General features: G+C 37.0%; 1 protein-coding gene across 1 annotated transcript in view; it reads left to right on the plus strand.

The window, feature by feature from the left end:
* Positions 1-12,375, plus strand: part of TMEM131 (transmembrane protein 131) — a 246,218-nt gene that overhangs the window by 165,259 nt on the left and 68,584 nt on the right. The window contains exons 8-11 of the mRNA XM_045445797.1: positions 3,673-3,753; positions 5,982-6,132; positions 6,237-6,293; positions 7,243-7,304. Coding sequence (XP_045301753.1) covers positions 3,673-3,753; positions 5,982-6,132; positions 6,237-6,293; positions 7,243-7,304 — 351 coding nt within the window. The remainder of the gene's footprint in view (positions 1-3,672; positions 3,754-5,981; positions 6,133-6,236; positions 6,294-7,242; positions 7,305-12,375) is intronic.

Raw genomic sequence — 12,375 nt, forward strand, 5'->3', positions numbered from 1 at the left:
TAATGTTTATTTATTTTTGAGAGGAGAGAGAGAGAGAGAGCACACAGGCAGGGAAGGGGCAGAGAGAGAGGGAAACAAAGGATCTGAAGCAGGCTCCACACTGTCAGCACAGAGCCCGATGTGGGGCTTGAACTTAGGAATTCGGATATCATGAACCTGAGCTAAAGTTGGATGCTTAACCAGCTGAGCCACCCCAGTGCCTCACAAGTATAGGTGATTTATCTGAAAGGCACTCTTAACCTGATGGTTCTACAATAGGCTATACTGTGCCATTAGTCTTATCCTTAAATTTAAGAAAATACTGTAAACAGGAAATTGTATGTGATTTGTTTATTTTATATAAAACACAGACCCATTAGTATGTTCTCACTGAAAAAAAAAAAATGTTAACAACTCAAACATGTAAAGCAAAACTCCCCTTGAACTTCTACTTTTTTAATCCAGTGCTGTCCACTAGAACTTTCTTCGTTGGTGTGTCTGTATCTGCTCTGTCCAGCAGCCACTAGCCACACATGGCTAATGAGCAGTTGAATTTGTGGCTAGGGGTGGCTAAGAAACTGAACATTTATTTTCTTTTATTTCTGTAATTTTAAATGTAAATAACTCCAGGTATCTGGTAACTGTTGTGTTAGCTCAGCTCCAGTCCCAGCCCGTCCTTATAGATACTACTCATATGATCTTGGTGCACCAGATCAGACCTCATTCAGGGCACTTGTACACATATATGTGGACACACAAAAATAAACACTCTTTGCAAAAAAAATTTTTTACACGAACTATATTCTTTATATTTTGCCTTCGTTTTTTTTCTACACTTTATTAAATTAGAATGAATAGCACTGGACTTAAAATCAGTGATATGTCACATTCCTAATTTTAATGTGATCTTTCCTTTGAATTTTATAATGTAGTCTTTTTCTGTACCCATTTCTTTATTCCTTTCCCAATAATCAGTAGTCTACCCTTTAATCTTCTGTTTCCACACATTGTTAGGCTTGTTTCCTTAATACCTTGGAAGTTGAAATGAATAATATGTGATGTCTTCTGGTTTTTTCAGAAAAGATTCTACAGTCACTCCATCAGTTAAGATGGTATTACTATTGGGGTACCTGAGTGTCTCTGTCAGTTAAGCGTCCAACTTTGGCTCAGGTCGTGATCTCACAGTTCATGAGTTCAAGCCCCGCATCAGGTTCTCCACTGCTAGCACGGAGCCTGCTTTGGATCTTTGTCTCCCTCTCTCTGCCCCTTCCCTGCTCACATGCTTACACTCTCTCTCAAAAATAAATAAACATTAAAAAAAAAAAAAAAGATGGTATTACTGTCAATACAACTGGGACCATAGGGGAACACTATACTAAATCAAAAGGCAGGTAATAATACTTAGAAAATCTTAGCTCATTAGTTTTTGCTAAATGCATTACTCTAACAACATAACACACAAAACCTTTAAGTTCATACTAAAGCATTGCTGTTTTTCCTGCATTGTCCTTTCTTATGTATTCCTGAAGGACTTATGTGATAAAACAAGTGAAGGTTTTCCACCCATTCTTTTACTTCACTCCACGTTTGAATTTAATTAAATATATTATTTCTTTTTAAGAGATAGGGTTACCTGCCTTGAAAGGAAAGTCTCCAACGGAGGACCTGGGTGGCTCAGTTGGTTAAGCGTCCAACTTGGCTCAGGTCATGATCTCGCTGTTTGTGAGTTTGAGCCCTCCATTGGGCTCTAGTGCTGACAGCTCAGAGCCTAGAGCCTGCTTCGGATTCTGTGTCTCCATCTCTCTCTGCCCTTTGCCCGCTAATGCTGTGTCTCTCTCTCTCTCTCATAAATAAACATTTTTAAAAATTAAAAAAAAAAAAAAAAAAAAAGGAAAGTCTCCTGCCATATGACCCATTCTATCCCTAGGTATTTACCCAAGAGAAAAGAAAGCAGATGTTCACACAAAGACTTATACAATGCAGTGTTCATAGCACCTTTATCTGTAATGACCAAAAACTGGAAACAACCCACATGTCCATCAGTGGGTGAATGGATCAATAATTGTGGCATAGCCATAAAATTGAAAAGAAATGAACTCTTCAGTTCCATCCACGTTGCTACAAATGGCCAGATTTCATTCTTTCTCATTGCCAAGTAATATTCCATTGTATATATAAACCACATCTTCTTTATCCATTCGTCAGTTGATGGACATTTAGGAACTGGAGAGTGTTATGCTAAGTGAAATAAGTCAGGCAGAGAAAGACAGATACCATATGTTTTCACTCATATGTGGATCCTGAGAAACTTAACAGAAGACTAGTGGGGAGGGGAAGGGGGAAAAAAAAAAGTTACACAGAGGGAAGGAAGCAAACCATAAGAGACTCTTAAATACTGAGAACAAACTGAGGGTTGATGGAGGGTGGGGGAGAGGGGAAAGTGGGTTGATGGGCATTGGAGGGCACCGGTTGGGATGAACACTGGGTGTTGTATGGAAACCAATTTGACAATAAATTACATATATAAAAATAAAAGAAATGAACTATTAATACATATAACAACATGATGAATCTCAAAATAATTACACCAAGTTAAAGCAGCTTGACACAAGAGTATATACTGTATGATTCCATTTATATAAAGCTCTAGAAAATACAAATTAATCTAGAGTGGCTGAGCTCAGCTCATTGGTTGCCTAAGGATATAGGGGGACAGAGAGAGACAGGTAGATTGCAAGGGGCATGAAGAAAATTTGGAGATAATGGGTATATTTAATGTCTTAACTGCAGTGGTAGCTTCACGCCTGTATATGTATGTCAGAATTTATCAAGTTGTACAGTTGAAATATGTGTTGTTTATTGTATATCAGTTATACCTCAGCAAAATAGTTTTTAAAAATCATGAGTATAGATACAAGCCACAGAGGTATTATTAATGGTTCCTATGGTTTTGCCACCAAGAGAAACCAGATATTGTCATAGTGCTTTAAAAATGTTACATATATCTCAGAATAACATATTCTTCACTATTTCACAATTATAGTGGTTATTAGATCTGCTAAAGCTTGTTATAAATGTGTGAATAAAGAAGCATTTGTGTAACCGCAAGAAATATAAAATTTATATTTCTAAAATTTGATAATTTCCATAAACTATTTTTCCTTTGAAAATAAAAAGTGTTCTATGGATAGATTTTATTTAATTCAGTGTCTAAAATAACTATACTGTTTCTAACTTTAATGTTTTAAATTTACCTTGTTTTAATTAAAAATAATCACCATTGGGGAGCCTGGATGGCTTAGTTGGTTAAGCATCCAACTTCAGCTTGGGTCATGATCTCATAGTTAACGAGTTTGAGCCCTGCATCGGGCTCTGTGCTGACAGCTCTGAGCCTGGAGCCTGCTTCGGATTCTGTGTCTCCCTCTGTCTCTCTTCCACTCCCCCACTTGCACTCTGTCTCTCTGTATTTCAAAAATAAATAAATGTAAAAAAAAAAAAAAAAATCATCAGTGCTCACACATCTGAAGCACTGACTCCAGTGATAAGACATGAGACTTATCCTACTTTTATATCTATAAACATTTTTAAATTTTTCTAAGACATAGGATGTCAGACTTATTTCTATATAACGGCAAATCACTTGTGTTGAGAATATGATTTTGAGCTTAACCATCATGTGCCCTTTCATCACAGGTTGTAGAAATGTACTCTAGTGGAGGAGATCTTCACCTAGAACTCCCAACAGGTCAACAAGGAGGCACCAGAAAACTGTGGGTGAGTGCTGGCATATTTCTGTCTCAATTACTTTCTCAAATACACCAGAAAATAGTTTAACTTCCTATCACATGAATAAATGTGGGTGACTCCCCCTTAATTATATCTTAATATTAAATTTACATCATATATTCTTGAAAATTGGATGATACAGGGAGAGAAAAGTAGAAGTAATTTTTGGAAAGAGCAGTGAACAAAATTGGTGGGAACTTTAACCCACTGTGTAGAAAGGAAGAGATTTCAACTATCCAGAGTTATATTGGTAAAGTTGTCTCTGACTCTATCAATTTATAATGTGCTTTTTATACTAAGATTTAAAAAAAAAAAAAAAAAAAAAAAACCTCTGGGAAGGATCCATTATATGTTTGAGGTAGAGAATTGAACTTTCAGACTTATTGTTGATAGAGATGACGTTTTCGGAGGGAATGTAGTCAAGCCCTTGTGATGACATAGAAAATTTTAAATTCTTAGGTGATCTACATCCACCTTTAATATTATTGAATATTTAACACTAGTTTGTGTCAATGCTTAGAGAACCCCTGTTTCTTAGAGAATACCAGCAAATATTAATCAATGAATGTGTAGCAACTACCTTATTTGTGAAGTTTCCTGCCTTAGGAGAGTTTTTCTTTAAATGTTGTCTACCAAGCTTTAATCAAAGAGGGGAAAGGCACAGTAAACACAGTTCTTATACTGAGGGCACTCTAATCATTGCTTATCCATAATTGAAGACAACGGACTTTACCACTATGAATGAGTTCTGAAGATCAGATTTATTTATTAATTGCTCTGTTAAACACACGTAGCCTCTTGTTCTGTCTTCTGACCAGTCTCGACCAAGGAAGGGATGCAGAAGGGACATTTCTAGGATGTTCACTTGAGCAATTAGAAACAAATTTGTCAGGATTTGGTTAACTCCCCAGATATAGAAACACACTGGCAAATAGGAATATGTAATGGATGGTTCATTTATATCCTTTCACAAAAATGTTTTATCTTGAAATTACGTTATTGTTTGAAAAGCCTTTGAGAGAAGTAGTATATAAAACAATGCTTCAGAGAATTAACTATAAGCTATTAAGTTTGTATTATAATTCTACGTAGAAGAGCTAAGAATTTACTGTGAAATATAATTGGTATCTAATAAACATAAGAGAATTCATATTTCTAATTAGTTAAGAACTGTAATGAATGGTAGCAGAGATGGCATAATGTTTTAATAATCCCAGTGGCTACAAGAAAAGATAAAGTTATTCTTCTTCCTACAAACATAGAGTAAAAATAAAAGTCAATTGGCCTTGACCTCACCCTCAGCCCATTTCAGTGTACATAAGAAAAGCCCAGAGACCAAGTCAGCTCCCTAGAGATGGGGAAGTGGATGGTGCATCTCTTGTGGCCCCAGGAGGGTTCCAATCACTTCTTTCCTACTTTGAGGCTAAAAAGTTAAGAGAATAGAGGTAAGTGAGATGAATAATAAATTCTAAAACACAGGGATTTCCTTAAATATGCCAGAAGGTATGTGCAGAGAAATTCTGATGGTCCCAAGCAAGCCAGATTGTTGTAAAACCAGGAAAAGAAATCCATCTCAAAAAAAAATTTTTTTTTGCCCCAATAAATCTTCCCTCTAGTGTATTTGTCAGTGTTCTCTCATTACAGGCCTCAAAATTTTTCCATCTTCCTTGCTAAGAGACTTATTGAAAGCAGTTGGTCAACTGTGGATTTGCCTGAGAAGCTTTGTTGTGTTAGGTTTTAAATGAAAGGACAGAGAGAGTCCAAGCTCTCTTGATTATTATTTAAAGAGATTCCTGTAGATTTCTAGAAAAGGATTTCCCTCCAATGCTGACATCTCTATTTGGTGGAGAATCTTAGTACTGAATTATATGTCCAAGCATCACACTAAAAGATAACTGGTTTTATAGATTAATTCTATCTTTTAATGATAATTTTGCAACTGAAAATTTTATTTCTTTCACTTGGCTCAATTTTACATATCATGCTTCCTCAGTTCTAAGATGGGCTTCTTTCACATTGTAATATTCTTCACGTTGGAGTATGTGTTACAATCCATGGAATATATCCGTTTAAATGGCAGTGTGTTGTTGTTTTTTTCTTAGTAGGTATATAAAATAATAATGCATCCTCAGTCAATGTTGTTTTCTTCAAAAAACTATGGTGGCTTTTGCACCATCACAAAAGCCGTGCTACATTATGGTCTGTTAACTTGTCAGGAAATTCCTCCTTATGAAACCAAGGGAGTGATGAGAGCCAGTTTTTCATCCAGGGAAGCAGATAATCACACCGCCTTCATCAGAATAAAGACAAATGCTTCAGACAGCACAGAATTTATCATCCTTCCTGTGGAGGTAGAAGTTACAACAGGTTAGTAGAAAACCAGAGGAACAGTAAATGTATTTGTTTTGTATTCAATACATCTTAACTTTGGGCAAAGAAAAATCTAATGGTTTACTTTTCTGTCTTCCAAGCTCCTGGAATTTATTCCTCAACTGAAATGCTAGATTTTGGTACACTACGAACACAAGGTAAAAAAAAAAAGCGGGGGGGGGGGGGGGGGGGGGTGGGTAGAAGACAGTATTTTTATAAGTCTTTAAAAAACAAAAATGCCTCTGTTCAGTGCTGAATGGCTCTACTTTTAACCCCTTTGTAGCTCAGCTTTGAAATTACTTGTCAGTGGGTTGCATGATCTTATAGAAACCTTCTTTGGGGAACTTCAAGCCCTCACAGGTTAATACCCCATTCCTCTGAGGGCTACCATTGCTTACCAGGTGGGAAAGCAAGGTCATAAGATAACTTAAGGGAATATTGAGGCACAAAGTAGTTTCTGAGTTTTTAAATCCAAGTTCTCACCTACTCAGTTATGCTTACTCCTTTTTTTAACAGTAAATAAAAGGGGGGGGGGAGCTTTACTTCTGGATTTTTATTTAGAAATGGATTACTCAGTTGCATTATAATAGCATAATGTTAAATTATGTCCCAGATGGTCAAAGAAAAAAATCAAATTCTAAAATTGAAAATGCTCAAGTTAAAGGATTTATTAAGGAAAAAATAGAAATACTTGTAATTTGGGATTTCTATGGACCATATGTAATTAGAAGTTGGTTGTTTAGGATTGGAGACCCCTTTTTGAAAATTAGATTTTTCACACTGATAATTTAACATTATTAATCTGCTTCCTTATGGTTTCCTAGAGAACTAAAAGATTAGTAATAATGTCTAATTTCACTAAAAAAATATGTTTTGTTCTGATTTTTGGTCTGGTTGTTTAGGAGGGGACAGTTCTTATACAGTGTCCTTGTGAGTAAGGTGATTGCTATTTATGAGTTAGGTGGAATCACATTCTTTTTATTAATGTGATTATAGTTCTTTTTCACATTCTAGAATAGATTCAATCTGATATCTAATAAGGTAAAATTCTAGTTTGCCATAAAGCACTTCTGTTAAAGAAATATTTCTTCTCTTCAATTTTAACAGATCTACCAAAAGTTTTAAATCTTCATTTATTAAATTCAGGAACAAAAGATGTACCAATAACAGTAAGTTTTTACTTATTTTCTCCTAATTTATATATTCTTTGTTTTTAAACTTATGACCACCTTAAAACTAATTAAACTCTTCCTCTAAAGGATTCTGTTCTTTGGTGGCCTAATGACACTTTGGTTCTAAGTGTGATGTGAGAAACCTGTTCTGCCTCTAACCACCAAATTTCAAAGATGAGAAGGAAAGTAGGTGATCTTCCCCAAGCTAAGTCTGAATCAAAGTTCCTGAGGTTCGGGGCGCCTGGGTGGCGCAGTCGGTTAAGCGTCCGACTTCAGCCAGGTCACGATCTCGCGGTCTGTGAGTTCAAGCCCCGCGTCGGGCTCTGGGCTGATGGCTCAGAGCCTGGAGCCTGTTTCTGATTCTGTGTCTCCCTCTCTCTCTGCCCCTCCCCCGTTCATGCTCTGTCTCTCTCTGTCCCAAAAATAAAATAAACATTGAAAAAAAAAAAAATTAAAAAAAAAAAAAGTTCCTGAGGTTCTTGTTGAGGCAGAATCATACAAGAGGCTTGTGGATTCTGATAAACCCTAGGATGTATGCCATGTGCAAAGAAAAACAAGTTATAAAGATTCCATCAGGTTTGGTTGTTAGACTTAAGGTATGGGTAAATGAAAAGGGAAAAAGGTTCAGATGAATTGGGAAGGGAAATAATAATAAAGCAAAGAGATATGGTAGGTAACATTAGAATGCTATTAACATCTGTCAAAGGTACCCCTTCCACCTGGCAGCTATTATAGTATACTAAACAGCAGACTATAAACTGAGGTCATCTCTTCCCCTCACACATGCACATAGAACAAGTGACTTTATGTCTTACAGTGGAATTGAGGAGCCAGTACACAATTTTAGGGAAAAAAGTAAAAGAGAGCTATCTGGATTTTGCTTTGGCCCACAACCTCACCTTCTGGTGAAGTCCACAAGATACATACATAGGGAATAATGGAAAAAGAAAGCAGTACATTTTTATTATAATGTGTGCTGATTCAGAAGCCTAAATTCAGAGAAGTCTGATAAAATGATATAGATCAAAGGGGCATGAGACTTAAGGGACCTTTGTCCATCCAGGGCCAAACCCAGAGTTTACTGCCAACTGGTGGAGTAGACCAAAGAGAGAAGAGTTTATAAACCCTAAATGAGGGAGCAAGATTGGATAACCATATTTTAAATTTTTTTTTAATGTTTTTATTTATTTTTGAGACAGAGAGAGACAGAGCATGAGCAGGGGAGGGGCAGAGAGAGAGGGAGACACAGAATCTGAAGCAGGCTCCAGGCCCTGAGCTGTCAGCACAGGGCCTGATGCAGGGCTTGAACTCCCCGACTGTGAGATCATGACCTGAGCTGAAGTCAGACGCTTAACCAATTGAGGCACCCAGGCACCCCAAGGGGGTAACCATAGTTTAATGCACAGTGACTGTGCTCATGAGTGGGATCACATTCTGGGTGGTGTCCTGCTGTCTGACCTAGTATTTCTTCCTGCTAGGTAGAAGAACTGGGGGAATGGGTTTTATAGAATGCTTCCCCACTATGCAGTGGGCTGAAACTGCCCCACTTGGAGTTCCTGCCTGTCCACTCTTGGCAGCCTGAGAGCAGGCTGAGAGCAGTTGCCTGGGTCTGCCGTGATACATACCCGTACCCCTCAAGGATCCTCAAGGGTTGGGACCCCACTGCAGGTGACAAGGAACAGCTCTTTTGACCTGACCACCCTGATACCATTGAAACAAAACACAAAAGCAGTGAGCAGCAGCATTATGTCCCTTGTTTTTGTTATTTTTCTTCTTTGATAGCAACAAAGGTCCCTCAGTCCGTGTATTTTTATATGCTTGCTTTCAAAAATATATTCATTTTTTTATTTAGTGACTTTGTTTTTTTTAATTCAGTTTTTTGAAAGATTGTCATCAAATTTCATTCTATGGAATGAAATTGTCAGCATGTTCTCCGGTAGTGACCTTTTACATAAGAAAATATTACAGTGAATGTTCCTGTGTATAATTTCTTTTTAATTCCTATTTATAGCAATAATTAATTACACTTTTCAAAAAATACATAATGGTGATTGTTGCTATATTAAGTGATTAGTGATTGGTTTTGGCTCTTTATAGTAAAATTTTCACAAATCTATAGAAAAATAAGCAAAATAAGGACAGTATAAATGTTTCTAAATGTCTTTTTTTTTTTTTTTTTTCAACGTTTATTTATTTTTGGGACAGAGAGAGACAGAGCATGAACGGGGGAGGGGCAGAGAGAGAGGGAGACACAGAATCGGAAACAGGCTCCAGGCTCTGAGCAATCAGCCCAGAGCCCGACGTGGGGCTCGAACTCACAGACCGCGAGATGGTGACCTGGCTGAAGTCGGACGCTTAACCGACTGCGCCACCCAGGCGCCCCAAATGTTTCTAAAAATATGAGTTGCATGTATGTTAATGCAAACACCCTTTCTAAACAAGGACTGTTCTGCAATAATATGCTTTGTTTTCTTTGTTTGATGTTAAAATATCAGTTATTTTATAAAGGTAGTAGATAGCTGTTTTGCTAGTGTTGTGGTTTCCAATAGAATGAGTTGGAAAATATTCTCTCCTTTTGGGGCAAGAATTTGTGAAGGATTGTCGTTAACTCTTCTTTAAATGTTTGGTAGAATTCACCAATGAAGTCCACTGGGCCTGGACTTTTATTTGTGGGAGGTTTTAGAATTCAATCTCTTTAGGCCTATTCATATTTCTATTTCTTCTTGGTCGGTTTCAGTGACTTATGACTTTTCTAGGAGTGTTTTCATTGCATCTCAGTGTTCTAATTGGATGGCATACCCCTGTTCATAGTGTTCTCTTCTAATACTTTTCTTTTTTCCCTGTGAAGTAGATGGTAACATCCTATTTATCATTCTTGATTATAATTAATTTAGTCTTCTCTATATTTGAAAAGTATTTTGAGTCAGTCAAGCTAAAGGTTTGTCAATTTTGTTGATCTTTTCAAAGAACTAATGTATGGTTTTATTAATTTTCTCTATTTTTCTTTGTTTGCCATTAAAACATCCTTTTATTTGATGAATCAAGTAGATAGTAGGAGACTCCCTTTGTTCCCCTGCCACTATCATCCTCACATTTGCAAACTAAAAAATTAGAAAACCTGTTAGTTTTCCCTCCCCAACCATAAACACATACACACACATTTTAGGTTTTACCAGTCAATGAAATGCAAAGGCCTTCTTATCACTGCTCTGTGTTAACATTTTAAAATCGTTCTTTACACCAAGAATTGTGATTCTTTTTGTTCAAAAGTCTCAAGGTTAATTTATCAGACTTTCCTCCATAATAGAGTGTAATTCCTTCTGCTAGATATTTCAGATTGCTTTGGCTCCAGCCTACTTTTATCTTCTTTGAACTTTTTGATACTGATTTCTTTTGTAGCCCAATTGACCACATAGAGCACATGTACTGTATACATGGTAATGTAGGCACCACTCGTCCCAGTTCTTTTTCTCTCCAAAGCTCAAGTGTTTTCTCCACTGAGAAATCATCTGGTAGCATAGCTTCTTGGTGACACGTTTAGAGATACCTCTTTAGCTGTGGATGGCAGTTCATTTGCCTGTGGGGCAGACACTGGCTGTTGTTGATGGATCACCCTGCTGTTGCCTCAGTTTGAGATGTCAGATAATTTTTATTTTAGTGTGTTCTCCATGCTGTTTGCCCGTGAGTGGTTTCTTCCATCTGTAGGATGCCTTGCACCAAGCAGGGTCGTTAATGAGAACTTTCATGTCAGGCAGACTTCAGGCCTGCAGTCACTTCCCCAAATGTGAGGATTTAGAGATTTGATGGCAAAGTACCTTTACATAGCCCAAACAATCTTCTCTATTTTTTTTTTTTTTTACATACAATGAATGGACCAAAACAAATGTCTTTTACAATAAACATTTTAAAAGTGAAATTATCAATCTTAAGAATATGAATGAGAGGCACCTGGGTGGCTCAGTTGGTTAAATGTCCAACTCTTGATATCAGATCAGGTCACAATCTCATGGTTCATGAGATCAAGCCCATGTAGGGTTCTCTGCTGATAGCCTGGAGCCTGTTTTGGATTCTGCGTCTCCCTCTCTCTGCTCCTCCCCCACTTGCATTGTCTGTCTGTCTGTCTGTCTCTCTCTCTCTCTCAAAAATAAATAAACATTTTAAAAAATTATTTTAAAAAAAATGAAAAAATACTGTTGTATTCAGTTCAATTATAACAGAATTAAAGAGGCAGTTTTAGGATACATTATAAGTGGACATTTTTGTTGTTACTATGGGTTATGCACTATGCTAGTTTCTTTACATAGATTACCTTATTCAATACAACAGCCCTATAAAGTACACAGGTTCTAGTTTTCCAAATAAGGGAAATGAATCAGCTTTTTTTAAATTTTTTTTTTTAACGTTTATTTATTTTTGAGACAGAGACAGAGCATGAACCGGGGAGGGTCAAAGAGAGAGGGAGACACAGAATCTGAAACAGGCTCCAGGCTCTGAGCAGTCAGCACAGAGCCCGACGCGGGGCTCGAACTCACGGGACCGCGAGATCATGACCTGAGCCAAAGTCGGATGCTTAACCGACTGAGCCACCCAGGTGCCCCTGAATCAGCTTTTTTTAAAAGTGACTTCTTCAACCATAAAAACTCAAAAGTTACTTGAAGGTATATTAGTATATAATGACACCATCAAGTCTTTATAAATATATCATTTTAATTTCATATTCAGTATTTCTACTAAAAATCTTTTAATCTATAATATATGTCTGTATATCTGCATTTGTAGCTACGTATGTATGTATTTTTCCTAATATCCAGAGCCTACACTCTGCCAGTGTTTTGTTAGTTTCTTCTTACTTCCTCGTTCATTATTCCGTTTAATGGGCGTCAACTATATGCCAGCTTCTGTGCGAGGTGTGTGAGAACATAGCAGTAAATCAGAGAGCCAAGGTTCCTGCCCCTATTGAGCTCACTTTTTAGCTGTGAGACTGATGACAGACAGGTATGCAACAAAATTGTAAATCAAACCAAGTTCTAACAAAGAAAGAAACAGAATAGAATGTAAGTGAGGGAGG

This window comes from Leopardus geoffroyi, chromosome A3, assembly GCF_018350155.1.
Source record: "Leopardus geoffroyi isolate Oge1 chromosome A3, O.geoffroyi_Oge1_pat1.0, whole genome shotgun sequence".
Taxonomy (NCBI): domain Eukaryota; kingdom Metazoa; phylum Chordata; class Mammalia; order Carnivora; family Felidae; genus Leopardus; species Leopardus geoffroyi.